The following is a 27,290-nucleotide window of genomic DNA, read 5'->3' on the forward strand; positions in this document are numbered from 1 at the left end:
CGGCTAAAGTAGCAATTGCTATCCCATATTATGGAGATATTTGAACAAAACTTCATTGGGCACCTTCTCGTGTACCCTTTCACACCATTTGTAGCTTAATTTAAATTGAACTTATTTCTTGGAACTTTAATTGAATCACGAATTGTTTGAATTTCAATCCAATATGAAAGGTTTTCGACACACTGGAAAAATTTTAAGTTTACCGTGAATTACAATAAACAATAAATATCTTTCATACAAAGTTCGTTGAATTAAAGATTAAAGTTCATAACGACCCACACTTTAGTTCATTTTTGAAAAATATTTTCTCAATAACGTAGACAATATTAAATCAAAAATTAAAGTTCTTCAATTTGATTTGAAAATTTAAAAATAAATCTTATGTCTAATTTAAATTAGTTCTTTTAATTCATTAATTAAACCCTTGAATACTTGATCTTTCTCGAACAAATCTATCTTTTAATTTATAGAGATTAGACCATAAATTAGTGAATAAACTCCTTTTAGAAATCTATTAGTTGTGCCTAACGTTCTTTCAATGATTATGAACATAAAATTTAAAATTAATAAATTATTTTTCTGCCTAATTTTTTCAATTTCTCTTCTAATTTCTCAAGATTTTCTTTGACTTCCTCGCTTAATATCATTCAGAAAAAATTGAATCTTCTCCTTGAAAAACAAATAATTAGCGCAAAATCCCTGGTCATTAACCCAAAGGTCACACGTGAGCATTAACATTGTATTCAAACCGTAAGAATGTATCATTGTCTCAAGGACTTTTGCAATAAAGACCAATTGCGCGCGCAAAAGAGTTACCCATCAGAAATCTTCCCCGCGAAAGAGATGGAGCCTGGGATTGTCTCGTATTGATGAGTTGAGAAATCTGTGAGATAATCTTCCTCGGCAATTATTGCTACACATTTACGTTAAAGTGGAAGGATGTTGTCTGATTTTGCCCGAGAAAATGTAATCTCCTCTATGTGAGCCATATGTGCAATTGTTGACTATTGAAGCCAATTCGTGCTGATTCATCAGTTGGTTTGTTGCTTGATCTTATTCCCCCGCATCCTGGTCTTTGGCAAAAAGAAGTCTCGATCGCAGAACCCACCATGCTGTGTACCCACAAGAGAGACCCTTCAATGTTACTTCCAACTAACCACAAAAGGCGTGATGCACGTCTATTTCAGTTTAAGTACGTATAATTTAGGACGGTAATTGAAAGCATGTTCACAATTTAGCTAAATTATTTCCATTTTACCCCGTAAAAGCTCTCCTGGACTCCGCGTGTGAACTTCATCGCGATTTTAATTGCAAGAACCCCCCTTTTGCACCTCTCGCGGTCACACGATTTGATTGTAACACGAAACCCATCCAAAACATGCGCTTGATTGAAGCTACAAAATGATCAATGACATCCAAATTTGGCAGATTCTGATCACACGAACATTCATCATCATCAGCTGTGTCGCAAAATACTATATATAATACATACAATGTATATATTAGCTTTTGATGTTACGATATGTAGCATCTGCCTTTCCCACCGCATCGAGAACTTCCCATTTATGCGAGACAAACCGTGTTGTGAATTAATTCTGACAAAATGATGAAAAATGCAAAAAAGGGAATTAGGGGAGTCCGCTCCCATAATCACTCAATTTTTACCCGCACTCCATCATCATCTCCGCTATTTCTTTAGCATTTTTGCACAATTTACCTGCTCAAAATTCAACAAGTGTAATTGAATACACCCATGGGTATCGTGAAAGGTCTACTCTAAACAGTGATTAACTCTGCCATCGAAGCGCAAAGAATAAATTTGAATGGTCACCCGAGACACGCACATACCGAATTTAATGATATACAATAAATTATGTATGTTTGGGCCGAAACTTCTTGAAAATGCAAAATTTGTGTATATCGAAATTCTCGCGCGAAGCGATGAAAAAGAGAAGTTGCGCGTATTTATTACCTGGCACTTGGCAATTACATCCACCGAAACCATCATTACAGTGACATTGAGAGTCCAAGCAAGCTCCATTGGAGCATACTGTGCCATCCTTGTCGCAATCATCTGCAATGAAAGACATGAGAGAAGACAGGTGAATTAAAAAAAAAATAACAAGATATATACCAAGAACAAATTCACATCAATACCCCTTAAATCAAATGTCCACCAAGGGGTATGTCATTGAGGGTTATTTTTGCTATTTTTGAGCTGACTGTAGTAAAGTAAAAATATTTAAAAAATAATTACAATTTTTAGAGGAGACCGGAGTTAAGAAAGTCATACAAAAGTGTCAAGAAAAACGTCAAATTTCAAAGGAATTGATTTTTTTTCTACATAATGGAAATTATCTCTTTCAATAGAATAAATACAAGATAAAATATCGCTAAAACAATTTTCATTTTTCACTCAGAAATTGTGAGAAAATTAAGGAAATATTTGTGTGAAAATGCAAACAATGACGTCATAATTGTGTTTTTGTCCCTTTTAATGCATAATCCATAAAAATCCTTCCCAGAAATCAACGATGAAACATTCGTGTTGGCGATGCTGGAGCATATTTTGATACGCAGCCTAAAATTGACGCTGTCAATTGAGGTGAAACTTCACCTCGGGTGTCAGAGTCACTTCCGTTTTTGATGTAAGAGCAAAAAGACGCGTGAAAATTCTGACTCTCGAGGTGAAGCATTTATTTCGTGATTAATTGCAGGAAAAAGGGACTTGAAAGTTGCTCAAATAGTGAGGAGAAAGTGCATAAGTGAATTAAGAACTTAGAAAAATCTGTAAGGTGAAATTTAGTAATAAAAAAGGTGTTGGAAAGGGAACTTTAGTGCACCACGTGCACATCTATTCATTCATTCATCGTTGCATCCGGCGCAGAGATTCCACGAGGGAGGGACAAAAATTTTGTCCCTTCGACCGGGATTGGCTATATTTTAACATAAATCTACTTATCTTTCAAGGTCAGTACGAAAGATTACGCAATCGCGCGTACAATTCGTATAAATCATTTATGTATTAAAAGGGACAAGAACACAATTATGACGTCATTATTAACATTTTTGAGCAAATCTTTAACCTGTTTTTTTTTCTTCAGTTTTCCAAATGGAAAATGTGAAGTTTTTGGCAGTAGCTTTTTTGAAACTCAAAAAAATCGAATTTCAGTAAAACTATCTAAAATATTGCTGTAAAGCGCGAAATTTCCCTCAATACTATTGAGCTTTTCGAACTTAACAATCGTTCCTAAACTTTTGTCCGACTTTCTTTGCCCCAGTCTCCCCTATGTAACATTTAAAATCAATGCACATTGTCTATTTTTTTATTGCTCAATATAATTTTTTTACGGCTTGAATAAATAATCATTTATGTGGTCCATTATTATGCAGCTTCACATTAAATAAACATTTTCTTCCATCTCAGGGACATAACACGCAGAATGCGTTTCTCTGCATTGGAGATTGAATTTAAAATGACCTTATTTTGTAAAAGTTGTAAAGATTTTTTTTTCTTTCAACCTAAATGTGCAAATTAGAAGTAAAAGAAGACATTTGAGTAAATTTTACAACTATATGCTTTCCCATTAATGTTTTACTTAACTTATTTAAAGTGTTTATGGTTGTTCTTTATAGTGTCTACTCATCTAGAATACACAAACACCGCTTTGTCCACGTTAAAATGTTTAGTGACTCTGAAAAATTCAAAATGCCATCTCATCAGGCCAAAAGTATGTTATGTGGCAACATTGCAAGAGACCCTCTAACATGTTTAGCACACTACTGAAGATTCTAACAAAAAACACGCGCATTTGAGTGCATTTGTGTTACGTGGACAAATAATTCTCTCAATGAGTACCCCCTTGAGGTGTAATGTAAGGTAGGTACGTGTGTGTGGCGTCAAGAGTGCAAGTAGAATCGAAGAGAAGTTTTGAAATTGTGCATTGCGTTTGGGGAGGAAACGAGAAATCCAACTTACTTGAACATTTCAGCTTATCACTCAATTCATCCGATCCCAGATAGCAGTCTGATTGGCCGTCGCACAACTTGGACAGCTCATATAGTTGCAAGTAATCTGTGGATTCGTTTACTTGGCAGCCAAAGTAGCCATCCTCGAGATTGAGAAAAAACACCTCACGATTTAAACCGAAACCCACATTTCTGTGGGATTGTGAATGTGCCTGCAAAGAAGAAAAAAAAGAAGAAAGAACATATGAGCAAAAAGAGTTCATCTCTGCTGATACTGAAAATTTTAAATGTATGTACACATGTGAGTGCATTAATTAATTAATTAATTGCAATTTTCGCATCTTATGCTCCTCTCTCGTGCTGCACCGCCATTCCTTGCTGACACTTAAAGTGTGTTGGAGGTATGGTGATGTGCGCTAACTTAAAATGGGAGGTTGGATTTAAACACAAATGAATTGAGAAAAAAAAGCAGTGCAATCGCAAAGGAGATACAGATTACACTTCTGAAACTGACATGAAACCTTGAATATTGTTTCACAACATCTTCTTCAGCTCTTTTAGTGGTAGGTACCTTTACATACGAAGAGAAAGAGCTAGAGAGCGGGAGATGTGCGCGTTGGCTGCCTCCCAATAACAATTTAACATTACATGAGATGCGATTATAATAACGAGAGTGAATGACGTTTCAGAGGGGAATACATCTCAATTACAATTATAATACTTCTACGTATATGCTGTCTTGTCAGCTACCATCTCTTCACAGAGTCCCAATAATCTACATAGAAGAAATTCTAACTCACGCATTTACAGGCAATCTAATTTTCTCCATTTAATTAAAGGGCGGGAAGTTTTTTTTTAAATTCCAACGCCAGAGGGCCGCGTCTATTGAGGACATCTAGTGTTAAATTCAAATTAGGCTAATAGTTACGCATGTTTATAATCGCTTGCACGACATTTTGCTGCAACAACTCCTGAAGATCATCACATAAATTTCACTATATGTTAATGAGACAGTAATGAGAGAGAATTACTTTCATCGACAATTTTCAATTTCTTTCTACTGCCAATTAGCACTGCAGTGAAATTTTTGCATGAAAATACAAAGAATTTCCCTCGGACTATTTGCATTTCTTCACGATACAAAGCTGTGAACTTTGCATTTTACATTGAAAATTAGCATCTTCAAATAACACACGGAATCCGGTTCTCTCTGATGGTGTTTTGACTAATGAAAAAAAAAGTCATTCCTATATTTACCAGCATGAACTCACACGGTGGAGAATTACTGAAAATGCCTTAACGTTTTATGTTTTTTATGTGACCAAACCCGATTGTATATATTTAGAATATTAATTCTTTCATTTGAGCGCCACTGTGATTTTTTGCAAGAGAAACTATTGGCAGAAAATAGCAAATCATTTCTGTAAAATCGTGAGATGTTCTCTATGGAATTAAAGGGAGCAAAAAGTGAGTCTGGCTGGAGTACCAAAAAAAATTGAAGAAATTATTAAATAGTTGGGATGAGACCACCTAAGTCAATAACAATGTAAGACAGAGAATAAAGAGACGAATTGAACTTTGATGCAGCCAGTATCATCTTGGTGGCGTGTGAAAAAGTTGGACAACACTGAGATGAAATTGTTTGTGAGAAGAAATTTTGTTAGGAAAGTAAGAGCTTAGATATAATTTCATTTAAACAATAGTTAGAACAAAAAGTATCAAAAAAGTAAAAGAAGACAGCTAAAAACAGCTAATGTATAGTCCATTAAGGTTCTCATGTAGTTCCATAGGGCCATGCCAAAATAAATTCATTCATTCAAATTCAAAACCATCAGCATATAGCCAAAAGTCTATACTAGGGTGATTTTATCAAGTCAAAAGCAGTCTAAAAATGAATTTAAAAGAACAATTTATAAAGATTAAGATAAGTAAGTCCTATAAAAACTTTTTGCCTTTGAATTAGCGCCTTCAAACTTTTATGTACAATTCTATCGATTGACATTTGTTCTAAAGTTTGATGCTTATTCGAATAATGCTTATTTTTATTTTTGACGTTTCATATCGAATGTTTCACGTTCCTTTGACATATCTTTTCATACGTTTGACTTTCCTTTTTCTAAATTTAATGTTTTCTTTATAAAGTTTGACGTTTCAATATTCTAACGTTAAAAAATTCTACCTTCAAAATTTTTAATGTAATTTGACAATACTTTCATTTGATTTTCAAAGAAAATCAAAGTCTGAATTTTAAGGGAGTGTTTTAACCGTTAAATACTTCTCATAGCTATATGTAGCTAAAACTGATCTAGCATCATACAAAAAAAAATGATTTTAACACTAGATGTCTCTACAGTTGATCCAAGCCATCTAGCGGAAAAGAAAGTGGGCAGTGAAATAATGATAAAAAATATTCTCTCAGTGCATAAACAATTGTGAAATACATTTTTAAAATATAGGTAATACAAATAGAAGATTTTGAGGCTACCAAACGAATTTATGAATTCAACGATTGTATTTCACTCCATGTAAGCTTGTCCAAACACACATTTTTTCCTCAATTCAACCACCTGGGCTGCTGCTTGTGAGCGCGATATCACGAAGAGTGATGGAGTTGAGACAAAAAAAGATCAATATTTCTTTTTCTGACACATGTCAATCAAAAGATAATTTGCTGAGGAATTGCATGATTAAGGTTGATTGTGGAAGATGCTTCAAGAACTTGGACAGCGAGAGGTTGGATGAATGATGTGACAAAAAGTGCCAATTGATCGCGATGATGGTACGAAAAAAGGCACCAGCAAATTCACTTCCGTATCAAACGTTCTTCACCTCGCTAAGCACAGCACGATAGAAGTGCCGGCACATTGGAGTCTCTTCCTTGCGAGGTGCTTTGAAAGACAAAATTGCCGCCAATAGATTGCAATTTATTTGCATGATGATCAATTATCGCACATCGCAAAACTCACAAGATCCAATAAATAAGAAGCAGCATTGTTGAATGTATGAATGTTTTTTTTTTTCTCTCTTGCTAATCGCGGTACTTTGCTGTACAACTCACGATACAAATATTGTGTACTGTACATAGCTACATATGTACATAAATATAAATATTATAGTTACATACAAAATGATCATTTCTAAACTCTTCCCTGCCCAATCAGTGATTGATGACTTTCAGTCACAACAATCACTTAATCTCTCTCTCGCTCTCTTTGGCTGGATTGAGAACTTTTTAATCCCACTTTAATGGTTTATTGTGATCTTTTGCGACACAGAACAATGCCCCCACAGCCTTCTTTTCACTCGCGCCACCTCAATTGACTTGGAAACATAAACTATTGAGAGCATTGAATTTCAATTGCGCGACACTTTGCACAACATGCTTTTTGCGTGAAGATCGCCACTCTCGATCGCATTCTCCATGTGTGACTCACTTACACTTTTCACGGTTAATGTCTCAACCAACTTTCTTGATCGACTTTTCCTGCGTATTATACAAAAATTTCAATTGCCAATCCCCCCAGCTCGTTGCTTTTGGATCACCAACGGTGCCAATTGGATTGTCTAACATGATCATCACTCTGGTGATCGTGTTTTAATCAAATACAGTGAGGTGCAGGTTTTTGCACACAAATCTCTTTATAAATAAATCATTAGAAGCTCATTACATGCCTGACAATTATTCTCTAACATGTGATGATGGAATTATGGAATCATTATGTTGCTCAGAAATGATTCTACAAGATGTAAAAATAGAATTCTAAAATTCTAATGGCTTTTCTTACAAGTCGAGATATTGCAAAATGTCATATTTCTTTATTTTATTTTTAATGATCTCAACTGAGTCTTTTATTCATAGAATAAAATTCTTAATTGAGAATCTTTTTTATGAAATTTTAAGAAAGAATAAATTATTTTTAATGGAAAACTTTATTATGAAAAGATAGACTTATATTTTTAAAATAATTTCAATTATTGAAAAATAAAAGAACTATATTCTGTTCAAATTAATCATACACCGAAACCCCTTTCCGTAAAAATCGGTTTAGCCTATGAAAGTGCTTTGCCAGATTTTATCAACCAATTAGGAAGCTTTTCTTTGAAAGAGATTCTTCTTTTCCTTTTCATTTACATTTAAAAGACATTTTTTAAGCCAATTTAATAAAAAAAATGAAAAAGAAATAGATTTTCATCTTTCATAAAACTATAAACGTTGAACGTTAGAAATAAAAATGTCATTAGAAAAGAATCGTTGAGAGTAAGATTTATTCAAAAAATTTTCAAAAACAGCCGTTAAAAAGGCTGTCTCAATCACCATAAATCTTGATTCTTTATTCGTTCCTTTTAATCCAATAAAACTTTGAATTAAAGAAAAATATATTTAATAAAGTAATTTGATTAATAAATTTAAAAAAAAATATTTTTTATGCCCCTGTTGGCAAAAAGTTTATTTTAATTAAATATTATTGAGCAAATTTCAGGACATTATTCCATAAAAGACGATCATTTCCCGAGACAAAATCTTTCTCTCACTGTACGTACGTACAAAACATATTGCAACAAATTACTGAGCAATTCCACATATAGAGAGATTATTGGAATTTTTTGCTTTGTTGCACACACTTGCCGCCCATACGAAAGTGTTATGGCTCTGCTAACCCATATTTCAAATAAATTCAATTTAATACGGAGAAAAAAAAAACAGAAAATTACATCAGAGAAAAATGCTGTAGCTCAGATGAATAAAAAATAATGTTTTTTAATTGATTTCACAATCAACACCCACATCACTTTTTTCTTCATATACCTACTCCTCTGTGTCATTTTTCATGCAAATTCAGCAAAACGAGTTATTTGAAGAATTCATATAAAACACACAAGAGAAATTCGCAGCTAAAAGATCTTTAGAATTTCAAATGTTTACATGAGTTTTTTTTTTGGAAGATTCTGATCTTGAGGTGGATATAGGCAAAAAAAGTCTCGTCTTTCAAGGTTTGCTTTTTGGTTCGATGATCACCATTTTTTTCAATTAGTGATTTAGTGGGATTTAGATGAAATCTGCATGAGTAATTTCTCCAACATCGCACGATGGATAGTTTTGCTTTTTTTTCTTACTTTTCGAGCAACTCTGCAAAATTCAGTGAATTATGCCATCGTGGTATTCTGCAAATATATACGTTAGTGACAAGATAATTATAATTCACATAAAGCTAAACAATCGCGCACGAAACAGCGTCAGGAGTTGAAATAATTGAGGTGGTAGAGAGTAAATTAGATTGAATTGAAGGAAGGTCATCAATTACACGGAAAAAGCTCCTCACATTGTATGGAAGATCCATGTGGCGCATATCTGCTAATTCCTTTTAATGAGTATCATCTTCATCTTTACCGTACATTGCTATTTGTTTTTAGACATAAAACTAACGTGTGATGTCACCACCAGCATTCCTGGTGTTACCCAAGAATGGTACAAAAAAAAATGACAAGCATCCGTCATCTTTATCTATATATTTTTTTACCCACCACTTGATTAATTTACCTTTTGTTCTATACCACTTCATATTAATACAATGGCAACAATAAATTAAATTACCATTTTTACCCATTTGTAGATTAACATCCAAATATGGAAATATTTACACATTATTTGTAAATTAATTAAATTTTTTCTTTAAGCTCGACAGTCTCACTTAACAGACATGCCTGATATTGATGTTCATTTGAATTTCATGAGAAATATGTATACAAAACATCGCGCATTACTTTTTTTTTCTCTATAAATATTACTAAACTCCTATAAATAAAATACAAATCTTTTCTCTTTCACTTGAAGAAGCTTTTTTTTATATCATCCTTACTAGAAGGCACGAAGCTTCGACGGGCACGTTTTCCCCGTTTGTAAAGTACAATGCTAAGAAGGAAAATAATTTCTCACAATACCCATGAAACATTGCAGTGACATTTTCTAATATTAAGAATACACCACATGAGAAGATACATATCGCTTTTGATAAATAAATTCTAGATAGACTTCAAATGAAATTCTCTTCATGCTGCAAGAACATCACGTTATTGTCGTTCCTTCTCCAACTTTTCGTGTTGTATATTCCCTTCAATATTTTCTTCTATATATACTTTTGTGTATTATGGGGAAAAATTCACATCTCGTCTTTACGATAGAACATTGTGAATTTTGAGTTTCAATGCATTCTTTTTTAGCTGTGATTCTTTTTTACTTTAATTTTTCATTTGGGCACATAGAAAAGAAGAAATAGTGGCTTATTGCCCAGATGAAAAAAAAAGAAGATTCTCTTTCATTCCTCACATTGGGGAGCATATTGTTGTAAATCCTGAGAATAGAAAATAAATTTTCCAAAAAGTCACACAACTTGTTCTACATATAACTCACTTTGGGATACAATGTTGTGAGCTTTCAGAACGCTATAGGTATCTACTTTCTGTGCCATAAGGGCCTGCTGCCACAGGGTCCAAGAGAAGAGTTATATACAGCATTTGAGAGAATATAAGCATCTATTGATGGATATAAAATAAAGAGAAAATCTTCCCACAGCTTTTGCCATGCAAGGACAGAGATTTTACCAAGAGATTGTCTGACTCATAGTTCTTCGTGGCATAAAATTTCCATAGTGGCCCTATTGTAGTCAAGTTAGGGAATTTGCAGATGATTTGTTGAGGAATATTTTAGATTTTAGAAGTGATTACAGCATGAGGTGTCGACACGAATATTGGCGGTTTATCGAAGAAAATTCTATAGATTTTTTTTTTCTAAAAAGTTTGCATTAATTCAAATTTTCATTGAGGAAGCAGTCAAATCGACGACGTAACCAAAAATCTACTCAAGGGACTATTTAAGGATTTTTTTTTATCTAAAGTCACGGTGATTGAACTGAAGAAGTTTATAACATTGAGATCACTAGAATCGATGATCTGAGACGACTTCTTACACAATATATTTGGTCGATTAGGGATTTTAGCGTTGCACACCTCTTTTCTCAGTTTGATTTTTCTTTAAAACATTTGACGATTATAGTGCTTGACAGTTCTTTTCTAACGTTCCCTTTTACCATTCTTATATTTGACATATTTTGATTTACATTTGACATTTCTTTTCTAACGTTTAACGGTTTTAAACCTTCAAATAAGTTTTTAATCTGTAGAGAAAATCTGTAACTGCTTAAACTTTTTATGGGTGACTGGCATCTTAAAATCAGATAAATAAATCAGTATTTAAAGAAAAGTATGCGGAAAGAGCTCCTTAGAATAGAATTCTTCTAATATTTTTAAAAATTATTTAAAAAAAATAATAATGAAAGAATAGTCGATCAGGTGAGCTTTGAAAGAGCCTGGATAAAGATTTTAAAAAAATCAAAACGTCGTAGATAATCAAAAGAAGCACCACATTGAAATTATTTTGTCAATCATTCATGACACCCTTAAAAAAATACTTAAGGTAATCATTTAAATTTCTTCTTAATGTTTTTTTCTTTAAAATACATACCATGACCACTGTTATACAAACAACATGACATTCATCTCCAATGCTGCTGCGGCAACAAAAACAACCGAAATGGGAAATTGAATTAAAATAGCACGGTTGAAGAACATTGAATTCTTCGTGAGTTTTTCAGTTGCTTGAGAATTGTGTCTCTCCATTATTTCTTAATTAAATTATAAAATGAGATACAGGGATATATTTTGAGCGTGTGCGTTAATAGTAAAGATATTTGACAACATTTTTTTTTGTTAAACTTTTAGACCCAAATGGCATTCCACGGTGTGACATTCAAGGTAATCTCCACCACTCGAACGGCGCGGAGATCTTTCAGCGTAATTACAAACTTCTGTTGACATGTTCACTTTCAAGTACGAGGGAAATATTCATGAGTGGGTGGTTTTTTTTTCTTTTCTTCCTCTTTTGTCATGTACCTTCTTGTGTTGATTTTTCTCATTGGGAGGTTTGAAATGGAATTATATTCAACAAAAATTTGCATTTCTTACTTATTATTAAAGAAATAAATAAAATTATGGAAAAAATACTTGGAAAAATTCTACATATAACATATGGTTTGGTGGATTAAGTAGTTGGTGAAGGAAGTAATTTCTAGCACTATCATCGCCACTGTGGGCATTATTCTTCCCCCGTGTGTGTGTCACTCTTTAACCTCATGGTAACATTGTTAAAAGGAAAAAAAGGGCGTTCAATGGCAATGATTGAGTTTATTTTTCTCACTCTACCATTGTATTCATGGGTTGGATGTTTATTTGAGAAAAAGAGTTCATATTGTGACTATAAAAGGGCGGCTCCTCCCGAGAAGCACAGAAAAGGAAATTCCAGTGATCACACTCCATTCCCGCGCACTGACTCACAATTAAATGATATACTGCGAGATCTGAGAATCCACCACAGCCACTATAACAACACCCCTCATGTATAATCTATTTTTATATTATAAGAAGAACATTTTCCTCCTTTTGTCCCCCATCTTATGTCCTTTTACGTTCTACCATTTCTCATCATCCGCTCTTGGAAGCTCCCTTCGCATAGCACATTACACACACACAATAAGTATTGAGAGAAGAAGACAATTTATGCAATTTATCACCAACCAATTAGCGCCTATCTCCCTCTGCGAAAATTGTATACAAGTGCGACAACTATGGCATTATAATAATACACACCAGACACTAAAGGAAGAAGTGAACATGGATGTACCACATATATAGGAATTGGCGACTAAAAAGGGTTATATGAATAGAATAAAAATTGCACAATTTATTGATATACACTCTGCATGTTTGAACATTAAGAAAAAAAACATAAAATCAAGAATACAGCATTAGTTTGCTATATAAATTCTGTCCTCTGGTGTGGTTAAAAGAACTTTTTGACCATGTCAACGTACGTAGGTAAAGAAGAGAAGAAGCGATAATGTAGCATCCAATCACTAAAGTACCAGAGATTATTGCATAGAAGGCACCCAAGAAGTATTTTCCCTTCTTAGGACGTGTCGCTCTTCCCCTATGCTATGTATGCTGTTTTGGTACTCTCTATCTGCAACTTGCTAATTGCAAAGTTGACTGGACTGGTTGGACATTTTGGATACGAATTTGTAAAGGTATGTTCTATGTTGCCTAAGCTCTTGTCACGTCTATTTGCAATTTGCACTTTAAAGTTCAAATTGTTACCCCTTAAAAGGAAAACAGGATTGAATTCCTATATAAGTATGTGGGAATATTAGAATTTGGATGCAAAATCAAAGTAGAGTACGTACGAACATCAGAGAGAGAGATTAGACGACAAGTGCAAAGATAAGCCGTGAAAATTTGTGACGAAAGAAAAATCACCTCATGTACCATCAACCTCTTTACCCATTTAATAAACTATTCTACAATTTTGGGGGCTCAACCGGGATAGAGGCTCTGAATGGTAGATTGAGGTGTTGTGATGTGTGACGAGTGAATGAGCGCACGACGGAGATTCTTCTGGAGGAATTAGACGCTGAGACGATAGACGCCGAGACGCTGAAGGAAGAATTTCACTAGCTCAGGACCTTTGAGACGCTGAGACGAGAGATGCGAGAATTTTGTGACATTGAGAAGAAATTGGGAACCTTCACGGGTGAACGCCATGAGAATTTTGGTGAGTGGCTGCAGAAGTTTGAGAATTTGGCAAAGAAGCAGCGATGGGACGAGATCCAAAGATTTGTGTACTGCCGGAAGTTAATGAAGAGTACGGCAAGGATGTTTTTGAGTTGCACGAGAGGCCTCACCAACTGGAGAGCATTGAGGAAAGGACTTGTGGAGGAGTTTAAACGCGAGGAAAGTTGTGCAGTGCCTAGTGACGATGAAGAAGAGTATGATGATTCTGACGAAGAGGATGATGAGACCGAGAGCGAAGAAGATGAAGATTATGAGGATGAAGACGAAGGTTCTGTGGATGAAGACGATGACGTTGAAGAAGAATCAGATGATGAGGTATGTGAGAAAGTAGATGAGATCGTTATGGAGATTCAAAATAATTGTGAAGATGGAGAATCTGATGATGATGATGAAGCCTTCGAAGAAGTTGGTGAAAATGATGATTGTGAAGAAAAGGTTGAGCAATTTGAGGAAATTAAAGAGGAGTTCGATGATCAAGTGCTCGAAGGAGTTGAAGAATTTGTTGATGAAACAGTTGAACAAGAAGAATCGGAGGAAAGTGTTGAGAAGACTGGAGAAGAGATTACAAGCCCTGTGAAGTTATCAGAGGAGGATGTGATTAACGAGGATCAGGATGAAAAGATGAACGAAGATCAACTTGATGAAAAGATCAACGAGGACAAAGATGCCATGGACGCTGTGAGTGATCATGAAAAATTGGAATTTGTTGTTGAGACGAGCAGGAGAAGAATTGAGATTGTTGAGCTGGAAGTCTTGGAAGATGTCTTGAAGGAGATGCCGGAGAATAGCAGTGGTCCAAGAGTATTGTATTTCGACTACCGTGAGGTCAACAGCAAAATCAAGACGAAATGATGGGAAGACGGATTGAGCTACAAAGATGACGACATGGCGACGTAACTGGACTGTGATGGGATCATCCGAGGACGGATGATTAGTGTAGGATGGCCGAATGTGGGAATATTAGGAATTTGGATGCAAAATCAAAGTAGAGTACGTACGAACATCAGAGAGAGAGATTAGACGACAAGTGCAAAGATAAGCCGTGAAAATTTGTGACGAAAGAAAAATCACCTCATGTACCATCAACCTCTTTACCCATTTAATAAACTATTCTACAAGTATACAGGACTGATACAACTGACAAGTAGAATTTAATTTTTTTTTCTTAATTCTTCTTTATAATATTTCCTTTCATTACCTTCTTTCTTTCTATGCTTTCTATGTATGTATATAATTTCTTATTTGTAAAAGAAAAAAAAATAACCAACATAGTTTAAGTAAAGGTTTCAAGACCTAAAAGCTTAATCATAAAGACTCTAAAAACTAAAGACTGGTTCTTGAAAGAAATTAAAAGAATTAAAAAGTAATACCTGGTTTACAAAACTATACCCTGTGTTAGGAAACCGGCTAAGCTGAACTTAGTTGTGAAGATTACCCAAAGTATTCAATCAAAAGGTGTTCCAATTCACTGCATTACTGATTCTAGTTACCTACATATGTACATATTTTCCACAAAAATGTTCTTTTTACTTTCCCAGACAAGGCGACGTTGTATAAGAAATTTTACAATTGCTTCTTTTGGTCGCCCCCTTTTCAATGCATAATGGTGGCTTTGCAAATTTGACTTCCAAGTGGGGAATTTCACGTCTCTAATATGCATATCTGTGACATATCCTCCCATTCATTGACGCCGGTATCCCCAGAGGCACGGTGTCAGATTCATCAAAGCAACATAATGCGGGAAAATGACTCACGATGCATAGACAGCTTTAAATTTTCTTTTAGCCTTGCACATTGGAGAACTTCGGAAACTCCTGACACAATTGTATGGTAATTTGTGGTGATTTGGCCTGGGTGGAAAGCACCACACATATGAAAGGTATTGGGGGGCTTTTATGTCTCATCCCACAAGGTACCCATAAATTCTTTCCATCAACCACATTTTGCTATATATGTACTAGCGGCACCCACGGCGAGGAACAGGAGGATGGAGCATAGAGAGCAATTGACCCGACACGCGGTCACTACAACAAAAATGGTTGCCCATAATTGATAATTAGATAGAAACCAGGAGAATTCCTCATTCCCGTCATTCATTTTCATACATGATACAATGCAAGAGGTGCGCGAAGGAGATGGAAGTATGCAATTTAATGATAATATTAGCTCTTTGCAATAATTTAATGACGTGCGGGATCCCATCGCTTCAATCGCACAACACCCCCCGCTCACCATCCCGACAACGCAGACCAGGAAGAAATTTTCTCATACCTGTCTACGCCCATTGACATCCGTGTACAGACTTATCCGAGCATTAGCAAATCCCTTGCTGCACCACGGAGCAATCATTTCATTCGCTTCCCATATAGTGGAGCAGCACTCCTCTGCCTCGCTATATGGGATAGTCACCCCCTTGGGAGATGGATAACTCGATTCCACTACTTCATTAAGCAGCATTATGTCATAAAATTCAATGATGCAATTGGGATTTTTCATTCTTATTTTCTCCTTTTTGCAAATTCTATCTCTCTTCCTTTCTTTTTTTTTCCTATTCCGTTCTCTTCCTCCCCACTAGACTCATTCTGCATTGCCCTAAGCAACCAATTTATTGTTTTGCTCTAGATAAGGCAATAAGGAAGAAATGAATATTTATGCAGACAAGTGCATATTTTAGCAAAATTTTACCATCAAGGCAAAGTATTTGAAGTAAAACTTTTAAGAAATTCATGGCTAATTTCAGAATATTGTGGAAGTGTTAAGTCGTAAATTATACTTTTTTTTATTACTGACAGGAAGTGTGCAGGAAATATTTATTATCATCAGTAAGAATTTAAAAAAAAAATCTGGGAGGAAAAATAAAGGAGTTTATTCACTTTCGTTCGTACCATAACATTGCTGGAAGTAAAATAAAATATTGTACAGGGTCAAAATGTTGTCAAGAAAAGTCATACAGTCTTATTATTTTTCACTAAAATCGAATTGAAAGTCCGAAAATAGTTGTACTGAATGCATAAGGAGCATATGCTTCAGTACTCCGTATGATGTATTTTTACATCGAAAACAATAAGTGATCACTTAAATAACTGATGCATTCGTTTGTTTTTTGTAATTGCATATCGTTCAAAGCACTGACGCATATGTTCTATGCATTAACAGCGAAATTATAATTAGAGGCGTGATAACTTCATTTTCCCACTTAATACATAAAACATATAAGTCAGAGCTTTGAACGTTATATCTTTATATCGGAAATAATAAATGATCGCTTGAAACATTGGTGCATATGCTTCAAGCAATATAGGGGAAAAGAATTTACAATAGAGGCGTGGTTTATACGTTTATGGGTAAATCTTTCCCTTTTTTCCTTGATAATTCCTTATCTTAGCCCCAGTAACTTTTATTTTCTTCTTCTTTGTGTAATTTTCAATAAGCTTATGTCAAAAATGAAAATGAATAGACTCCTTTAATAAGAAAAATTTCAGAAATAATTGAAAATTTTTTTTTAAAAGAGAGAGTTAAAAAATAACATTGAATAGACAAGTCTATAACTTTTTTATGAATTCTTCACATTTGTAAGCTAATTTAATTTAATTTAGAGATTTTTCTACCATTTGCACTAATGAAAAGTAATAATTTTTGTTCAGCACAGAAGCCATAAGAAATCCACTTGCACGTGGCTTTTGAAAAATTTAACCCAAGCAGTAGGTACATTTAAATGTCGTCTCTACCTGTAATTTAAGCAACATTCCGTGTTCTCAAAACACACCCAATACCGGGAGGTAAGTGATCCCAATAGTGCAATCGCAAAATCACTGCGAAATTTATTAATCTATGATTATGAGATCAATATCAGCGGGTAAGACATACGATATGTATGTTGGATTCAGTATGGTGAGAAGAAGTATTCCACTATATTTCATGTGAACTCATTGTTTTGCGAAAAATTGTGTATATATTGCCGTTGCAAACCAATAAATTAGTTGTACAGCTACGATACTGTGAGCGCTATATGCTCTGAGATGATCTATTCTCATTAATTCTTCCACCATTCTGTGTATTAGATTGGATTTGCGTCTAATTTCTTCTCTTCACGAAACAAATCAGTCACACCATCTCCATTTTATAGTCCACATATACACAGACTCCCCTTTTACCTCTGATCGCCCTGATTTTAGGTTTCAGTACGACAGGAGAAAATTGCCGATGAGGAAGACCATGATCGCGCAGTGTGTGTGTGCATAGATCGAGACGGTGCGGAAGATCTCCATGACAGTAATTGTTGGACTTTTTATTCTTTCAATCGATCACCTATCTTTAGGTCTATTGGTCTGATGGGAGATGGTATATATAGTGTTTACTTTGTCTGTTCAAATTGCTCGCGCGCGATCACCCGCCTTTGTAGTCTCCTTCCTCTACTTTACATCTCCCATATGTAGGTATGTTTGCTTCAAAAAACAACAAGAGCGACGTAATACATCCAGAAAAGTTCATTGATCGCCTTCTATAACGGTCGAGTTTGTATGGCGCTCCAAAGACCATTCCACATGCCACAAACTGCTTACTATTGAAGAAAATGCAGCACCGCGCAGTATTGGGTTTGGTGTGATTTTTTTTTTCAAGAGAAAGAAATCTCAGGTTGACACAAGAGTTAGTGTTCAATATTGTATCACGTCTTTTTGTTGTATACAGTTCTTTTTATCTTTCAACATAAAACAGAATCCAATGCAAACAACTCCTAAAATGACAAATATTACCGTCGTACAGAAAAAAATTCTTTAATTTTCAAATTTTTTCAGCAATATATTCGCCAATTGATTACACATCCAAATGCCTGCAAATATACCCACAATCCACACCCATAAAACAAAACATTCTGAAAGCATTCCCATCGGAATTCTCACATTTTAGCGTCTCTCGCAACATATGGTGAAAAAATATACATAATAAGGAAATTCCTCATCATTCGAATGTACATAAATTAGATAAAATTATTTGTTTTATTTAATTCATCCGCAAATTCTCTACGCTTGAAGTGAAATCTCCAACGTAGAATTTTACTTTCTCAAAACTCATGTGCCCAGATCCAACCATAATTTTCTTCAATTCATTCACATTCTCACTTTATGGCTGTAGGTATACTTTAAGGTAAAAATGCATGAGCACCACAGCTATAATAAAGAGATCCATCATGTTCATCATTATAAAAAAAAATCCCCCATGTGGAATAACGGATTTACACCTAAATACAATTAAAAATTTCCTTTTGCTTAATTTTAAGGCACACCACGCTGATTAAGAATGTCAGAGAAAACGTACGCGTATATAGGTATATAAGCATAAGTCCCACAGTGAGCTTTTTTCTTCCATAATGCGCACCACACATTTGCTCTCACAGCCACAAGACTTTCTTGATGAAAAAACAGCATAAATCAACAAATAAACTGTCATCTTTTAAGCCCCATTTGGAAAGTCATCCAAAATGCATTTTCAACGTCGTATTTAGGTGATGACCAACAACGGGATTCAAGACTCCGCGCGATAAAACCACTCCAAGAAGGAAGAAAAAACATCACACGAAACACTTAATAATACCAGATTTATGCTCACAACTGTAATTATTGCCTCTTGATCTTTCAATCACAATATACATCATATATTGACTCTTTTACACATAAACTAATAATATTTCCTTACACGATATTACCTACAACATTGTGCCAAAGGGGATGATCAAAGGGAAAATGGGGGCTTTTGCTTTGAGAAACTTAAAGTCATTGAGCTTTGACTTACGGGAAATTCTTGAGATTTCCTTGAAGATGTTTGTTTCATTATTTTAAAAAGAAAAATGTCGCAAAAGTTCTTAGGAAAACATTCATCAGAACATAATTAAGAGGGGCTCGTAAAAGTTTATATCTAATGAGAGACTCCGAGAAGCACCCTCTTGTCGTTCTACACCGCATTCTTGTTACGCATCAACCCTTTTCTATCTCTATTTGTATCTTTTTTTTACAACAACTTAATCAGCAACAAGTCTGAACACTCCGAATTAATTATACCACAACTTCTTCTAATAAAGTCATAAAGATTCCTGGAGCAAATTCTAAATGAGAATATGACTAAAGAGGCTAAAAAAAAAACAGAATGTTTAAAAAAGTTTTCAAGTAACTTTTATTACTTACAGCGTATAACAATAAGTTTGTCTAAACATAAAGAACAAAACTTTCACGAGTAATCCATAAATCTGTTTGACAACCTGTGGTCCCTGATGAGTACCCCCCGTTGCAATCATAGCCTCAAGTGAATAGCGACAAATCTCCCTTTAAGCATTTAACACATAAAAAACATCACATGAAATGATGGTACAGAGACCAATTTGCTTAGTTGTTGCAAAAATTTAACGAGTTATCGCGTGATCTCATATGAGAAGTCAGTTAAGACATTTTATTTTCTCAGCAATAACCTTAACACTAATCTAATAATCTCTAGAAATTTATGCTCATCTAATGAAAGAGGCAGCAGCGGAATAGAATTTCTTCATGTCACATGTGGTAAAATACTATCAAATCATTCTCTCAACTTCTTTACGACTCACCATAAATTTCATTCAATTTCCTTTTTTTTATAATCAAAGAAATATTTTGATTACTAATCTTTTTTCATTTCTCCGCAACTTCTGTGAGAAAGGATGAATTTAAAGTGATAAATTTATGCAAGAAATTCTCCTGGGTTTTTTTTTTTACTATTTTCAAACTATAATCAAAATCCAACGACCCAGAGCTTTCGGTGGAAATTTAATGGAAAAATAATTTTATAGTCAGTGGCAATGGTGGCAATTATGGTGGCTGATCTCCCCACAGTGCTTGATGGCTGCATAGTGTGTGAATGTCTAACGAGGTGTAAATTCAATTAAACTGCAATTAAATATTAGGAGAGAAGAAAGATGATGGCGGAAGAATAAAAAAACATGTTTATCATATTTCTTTTCATTTAAACCGACATATTTAGCACCACTTATCTCCTAATTTTTCGTAATTTTCAATTTTAATAATTTGCAAAACATTAATACCTATCAATGCTACACATTTGACTGTGGCCTCACATTGAGTTGAACACACGCATGAATAGCGGCAGCAGCAAAAAAAGATCAGCCTCACCTTCCATGGAAATTGTGATTACATATGTATATCCAAAAACGTTTGATTAACCAAAATTCATCATTAAATGGAACTAATTTGAGGATGTCGGAATATATTGAGGAGGGCATTTTATTCGCCAGAGCTTCAAAGTTCCCCCCTCTGTGAGATTTCACAACACCCATCGTAAACTAATTAAGCAATTAAAGTGATCAGTCCCAAAAATAATTAATTACATATATAATCGACATTTCTTCCTCTTCACATAAGATATATAGCGAGCTGATGCAATGCCACGAGGATGAGTTGCTCGCCGAAGGGTATAAAAATAACAGGAAAATCTACAATGTGTGCAAAAAAAGATTTTGGCCAAGATTGATGAGATACAAGAAGCTGTAAACAGGGGAATTTTCAATTTTTCTTTGTTGAAATTGTTTGTATTTACCGCCAAGTTTGAAGGGGTTTATGTGATTTTGAATAATTTAACTTTTTTAAGGAAAAAAGCTCTGAAGGACATTCAAGAGAAGTTTTTTCTTACATCCTTGTCATATTTTATCTTTTCATCAGTTCAATTAAATAATGCTCGATGTGCTCGATAGGCTCGATATTGAAAAGTAAATATTTTGTTTATCTGATGAGGGTTTTAAATAAACATAAACGTCGCTGAAACATTGTTAAAATGTTTCACATATTTTTTTTATTAAAATTCACAGATGAAACATTAACGCTATGTTTCATATATTTTGAAAAGACAAAATATTCAAAGATTACGTCATAGTTTGTATTTTTGGGAAAATCTGTGCTTACTTCCGTTTGTTCTCTGAATTCAATTACTTAGAACTCGTCATATTGGTCCAAGTACAAAATATCACTAAAACCATGTAAATTTAAACCTATAAACCTGTAGAAAAATTTATCTTGTCTAACCTTTAGCTCTACTCTACATTTCAATCTATCCTCAGAACTACCTACTCTTTTTCTCCGCCGCAGTAACATTCAACATTGCTTAATTACACACATTTGCCATATAAGTAAAAATTAATCAGTAAATAATGTTGTAACGGACAAGAAAAGATATTAAATGTAACAAGAAAAAAATCTACATGGCAAAAAAATATTCTAGACATTGCTATTTTTTTGTTTTATGAATTTTAACATTTGCATAAATGAACATCGCATACATCGCATATATGTAATGTATATCAGTGTATATGTACTGATATTTCTTGGAGCACATGTTCTTATAATGCTTGATTAGAATCTCCGCATATAGCAGTGAAAAGGGAGAAGATAATGTTCTCAAATACAAGCAAAAGAGAGAATATCTTACGAAGAGCACACGATGTTGATGGAAAAAAGCATAAAATAAAATTAGATAATTACATAGAACCGTCAAGAACACGTCAGTCAATCGCAATTGTGGATTTAACCAAGGCACGAAAAATATTTTTGTATTTCTCATATACGAGATCCAATGTCTTGCGAAGAATATTCTTGAAGTAGCGCGCGTGGTGGATCGTCAGGGAGTCAGAGAGTTAATTGTGCGATCAAGCTCTATTGTTCTCAAGAGATATGGCGAGAAGATTTAGAAAAATTGCTTCATGTGCCTAACAATAAATTTCTTTCTATCGCCAACTTTGTTGGAGAGAACGCTAATCCCCGCTCTCTTGAATTTTCTCAAACATTAAAACATTAAAGAGCGAATAATTTTCAAAGTATATATACGATTGAAAATGATTACATATACAAGAAACACCTCCATTCAGTAACACACATCGACAAATAAAAAAAACTTTCTTTATTCAAATGACAAACGTTTTGTCGGCGACAATGTTGTTCTCTTCTTATACAATATATATTGATTCCTTAATCGAAAAGAGAAGGAAAAGAAATACATTACGAAAGAGTTTCAATTTGGTATACTTAAATCGTCAGTCACGGAGCTTCCATCAGAGAAAACCCGCCACAGCCTACACACAAAAATTCCTCTTTCGTTGCTACCTTACTTCACCACCTTATTCATTATTCACATTTTGTAAATGCAATGAATATTTAATTACCTAACTATTCAGCTAATACAAACAATATGGCGCTGTTGTGGAAGAAAAAGTCCAAGTTTATGCTATGCAAAATATATACAATTCGATTGTATTTAGTAAATAAACAAAAAGCTCATCCTATTGCACATAAATTAATTGTTAATTACCTTACAAATATATCGTGTATCTTTTCTTCTTATTGAGACACCACCAAGATTGTCTTCCTCATGACATTTTGCAAAACAACATGTCTTATGTGAGCTTAAATTTGCTTAACATTGCTTTCAATGTCCGTTAAAATGATTAACAAATTGCATTAGAAAATTGAAAGAAAAAGTTTCTTAAATGATTTGTGAAAGCTTTTCATGGCTGTATGGATGTCTAAAATGAAATCTGGCGAAAAAAGGAAGAGGAAAAGCTTCTCGTAGGAAAAGTTAGAAAAGAAATGTTAAACGTAAGTCAAGTCATTTCTTAATCTATTTTCAATGTCTTAAAGATTTGAAAAAGAAATCTGAAAACATCTGTTGAATAGAAATTTCTTTATTCATTTTTTGATAATAATTTTAAAAAGAAAAAGAATTTGTCCTTTCATTAACCCTGTGTTCCTGAAAAGGGGTGAGAAAACATCCCATTAAATATTGATGGCTGTATGCAAATGAAAAGAGGAGAAAATTGGTCAGTTGAAAAATAAAATCACGTAAAGCAGGAAATGCTGAGCAGCTGTGTCTATATGTTTCCAACTAGCTAGTTGGTCAGTAAATCAAGAGAGATTTTAATTCTTTTGACAAATTCCCATGAGAGAAAGATTGGGATAAGAGAGGTGAGAAAAAAATTAATGAATAATTTGCTATAAATCTCAAATGTATGGCCCCCTTCGAAATCCCGCCAGCGATCTTTCACGATCTACCTCAATCGAGTGATCTGTGTGCGGTGTTTGGTGTTTTCTTTTCGAAAAATGCATGGAGGAAACTGTAAAAGTTACTGTAATAAGGCACAAATACATTACCATACGCTAAGTGGTTGAATTCGATTGAGACATATAAGAATCAATTCGATGGCCACCACTTTATAGAACAGAAACGGCGATTGAATGGAAATGAGATAAGAAGTGGACGATGCCAGGAATATATATATATGGGCAATGTATCTTTGGAATAATCTTGCAAAATGCATTTTGTCGTTCTAATTAAGCATATATTCCTCTTCAATCGCACCCATTCCATTGAGGTTCTATTTTGCGCAATCCAACGTATACCTATACATACACTATGTTTGGCTATGCGATGAAACAAGAAATATCTCTCCTACTTTTTGATCTTCCATCCTCTTTCACTTCTTCCATGACTTCTTCTCACCCCAATCGCGCGCACATATTTTGACTCGGATGAAAAATCATTAAATAGATGTCTGTAAGTGAATTCCTCCATCATAGCTTGTTTCCTGGCCGTATGGGTGAGGAGACATTTGAATAACAGATCATTGCCGATCTCGTCTTACTCACGTGTGCACATTCTTCAAATGCTATATTCACTTGCGGTGGAAAAGGTACGTTTATTGAGTCGTAATAAAGTGGAGAGATTCTCCTTAGCCTCTGGCATAGACTAACTGTATAAAGTCTCCACTCTCTCAAAGGGGGGAATACATATAACAACAACAAGAACATGTTTAGCGCCGTGAGAAGATAGATAAAAGTCGTCATGGTTATATAATTTTTGCGACGAACCACCGATACGATCATTCAATTTGAACCATTTTTAATTACCTACAATATAGTGCTTTATAAGTATAAGAATATAATCTCATCTCATTTTCAGAACCTTTCACCGCATATTTCTCAACAATAAAGAAATTGTTTGTGAAATACATCAAACTCTTGTTTTGAATCTTTTTTATGTTGCGGTAAGAGAGCTTTTTTTTTAACTTATTTGCATTGAGATATGTTTGAAAATAATAACATATTATGTCTGATATAGATCTCAAGGGATCTAGTTGTGGTAAACACCGCTATAGAGCACTGAAAAAAACTGGGTTAAATCTTCGGATTAAAAAGAAATATGTAGAAGATTCTGTTCTAATACAAGGAGAAAATGAAAAATATTCAAGAATTTTTGGTAGATAAAGAGTTTTTTCACTTCTTAGGTGTTCGGAAAACTTATGAAATAAAATAATATTTGAATTTGGCGCGCAGTCGAAGTGGTGAATTCCAGTGGTGAAAATAGCGAATGTGGGTGAATTTTCACTCTATTTTGTAACGTTCAAGGCGCAATTTTTTAAATTTTAGTATAAACTGATAGAAATCGTCCTGCTGTTCTAATCTACAGTATGTAAACTTAAAATTATCGAATTTTTTTAAAGTAAATTCTTAAAAACAATATAGATTTACCTAAAAAAAACAATCCAGATTAATATACGAACTGTCTATGTTTGAGAAAAAGCATTAATAAAAGTTCTATTCAAATTAATCAAATTTAGCTAGCAAAACTTAGGACAATCTTGTGCAGAATTTATGTAAATTGAAGCTCTGCTTTTAAAGAAAGAATCAAAGCTAAAAAGAATCTAGGCTTTAGTGACAGTAGAAGTTTAAAAAAAATGAAAAGATGATTTTTAAACTTTTATGTCAAAACGCAAAGGCTAAGAATCTCTAACTTTTGTCCAAAATAATTAAATCTTTAAAACCTAGTTTGACTTATCTAAATAGCATAGTTTAAGAGCTATTTATAATTCTTTCAGTGAATTATGATTTAAAATTGTCCTTATCTTTTTCATTAATGCTTTTCGTGAACCCCAAAATTTATCTCTTCATCTGTAGAATAATTTCTATTCAGTACATTTTCATTAGATGATTCACGTACCTACCTAATAGTTTAATGCTCGATTGAAACAAAAAGCAAAAAGAACTTAGAAAAAAGAAAAGAAACTCCATCAAAATCAAACACTAAGCTCTCTGGTAATACCCCCATGGTAGCGTCAGTCTCACTTGAAACACATATATTTTTTCTGCTCTCGTCTTATTCATTTATGGCCCATTAATATTCTAAGTCCGAATTTCACTTTTTGGTTTGTACGCTACGTAAGTGTATTCCACAGTGGTACTTTGGTGTTCCTCGACTTCCCGTCACTCTCTTCGGTGGCCGGGGCTTTTTTTTTCTTCTTCTTCAAACGATATAGTCTCCCAAAAACCACCATGAGCAGCACAATTCAGTCATGAATGTCTTTAAAATAACCGAAAGTGTTGGATAAAAACCACACAATCCATAAGTTCATTGGACTTTTCAGAAATTCTCCACATTGCGCTAAACCTTTCTTGTGGCAACACAACGGAGTGAAAAAAATCTCTTTCAATATTTATTCTAGTCGCGAGAATGCAATGCATTTTTTTTACAATAGCCCGCAGAAAAGAATTCTTTTGGAGACAAAACTCCCACGAAAAGATGGTTGAGGATGTATGGTGATACCCACATATCATCTTCAACCTGACTCCGTACCCAAAAACTCTCATTTATTGACTTTTCTTATTCTTGCGGTGAAAAAAATAAGAGGTGTGTGAGACAAAAAAAATCCCGCCTCCATTTATTAACTCCTCCAAATTACTTAATTAAATGAGCAGAGATAGTAAACAAGTATTCTAGCATTACAGCAATTTACACCAACTTCTCCGTATTCGTCAATATCTCTTCATCTTGTTCGTACATTATACCGGAGGTGGGGTATGGAAAATAAGACAACGCATACCTTTACCAACAATAAACACTCGAGAAAGCAAAAGTACTGCGTTGAGATTCATCTTCCTCTATTCCCATCGACTTTTAGATAAAGAATTTCCAAGAATAAGACAATATATATAGAACCAATTCTAACCCACCTAAGTGTACGTACAACTATGTATCTTCTCCCCCTCAATACGAGGAATAATTTATCCCAGATCCTGACGCCACCAATCAAATATTTACACGAATAATTACACCAATTCATTCCGAAGCACTTAGCACCTCACAACGTTGTACAAAATCCGTGTGAAGGAATTGGTTAAAAAATAAATGGAAAAAAATTGATGAAATATTTCTTCTCACCACAAGAACTCCTCCCTATTTCAACGTCCAATTCCAATTTATCGCACCCAAAGAAGGTAATACGCAGACTATATATATTTCTACAGATCAACTCTTTTTTTCTGTACACAGCTCGGTAGACGCATACCGAAAAAAAATGATGAAATTCCTAAACTTAAGCGAAAGCGATTTTTTTCGTTGCTTTTTCTTCCTCACAATTGAATCAGACTTTTGTTATTTTGCAACATATCCAATAGCACGAAATAGCATTTCTTGAATGCCGGACTTGATGGCACAAAAACTCCTCTTTCCGAATTGTTTGAGAGACAATTGAGATCTCACATGTTGAATTTTTTTCTTAAGTAGGTACCCATGAAATGTCTCAAAATCAATTTGAGGAGCATTGCAAAAAGACCTCC

General features: G+C 34.2%; 2 protein-coding genes across 2 annotated transcripts in view; one reads left to right on the forward strand and one right to left on the reverse strand.

The window, feature by feature from the left end:
• LOC129790280 (RUS family member 1) overlaps window positions 1–27,290 on the forward strand; it is a 213,192-nt gene that overhangs the window by 124,343 nt on the left and 61,559 nt on the right. The window lies entirely within an intron of this gene.
• Window positions 1–27,290, reverse strand: part of LOC129790089 (uncharacterized) — a 177,851-nt gene that overhangs the window by 108,653 nt on the left and 41,908 nt on the right. The window contains exons 3-4 of the mRNA XM_055827303.1: window positions 3,980–4,181; window positions 1,973–2,074 (exon numbers count right to left, since the gene is read on the reverse strand). Coding sequence (XP_055683278.1) covers window positions 1,973–2,074; window positions 3,980–4,181 — 304 coding nt within the window. The remainder of the gene's footprint in view (window positions 1–1,972; window positions 2,075–3,979; window positions 4,182–27,290) is intronic.

Source organism: Lutzomyia longipalpis, chromosome 2, assembly GCF_024334085.1.
Source record: "Lutzomyia longipalpis isolate SR_M1_2022 chromosome 2, ASM2433408v1".
In the NCBI taxonomy this organism is placed as follows: domain Eukaryota; kingdom Metazoa; phylum Arthropoda; class Insecta; order Diptera; family Psychodidae; genus Lutzomyia; species Lutzomyia longipalpis.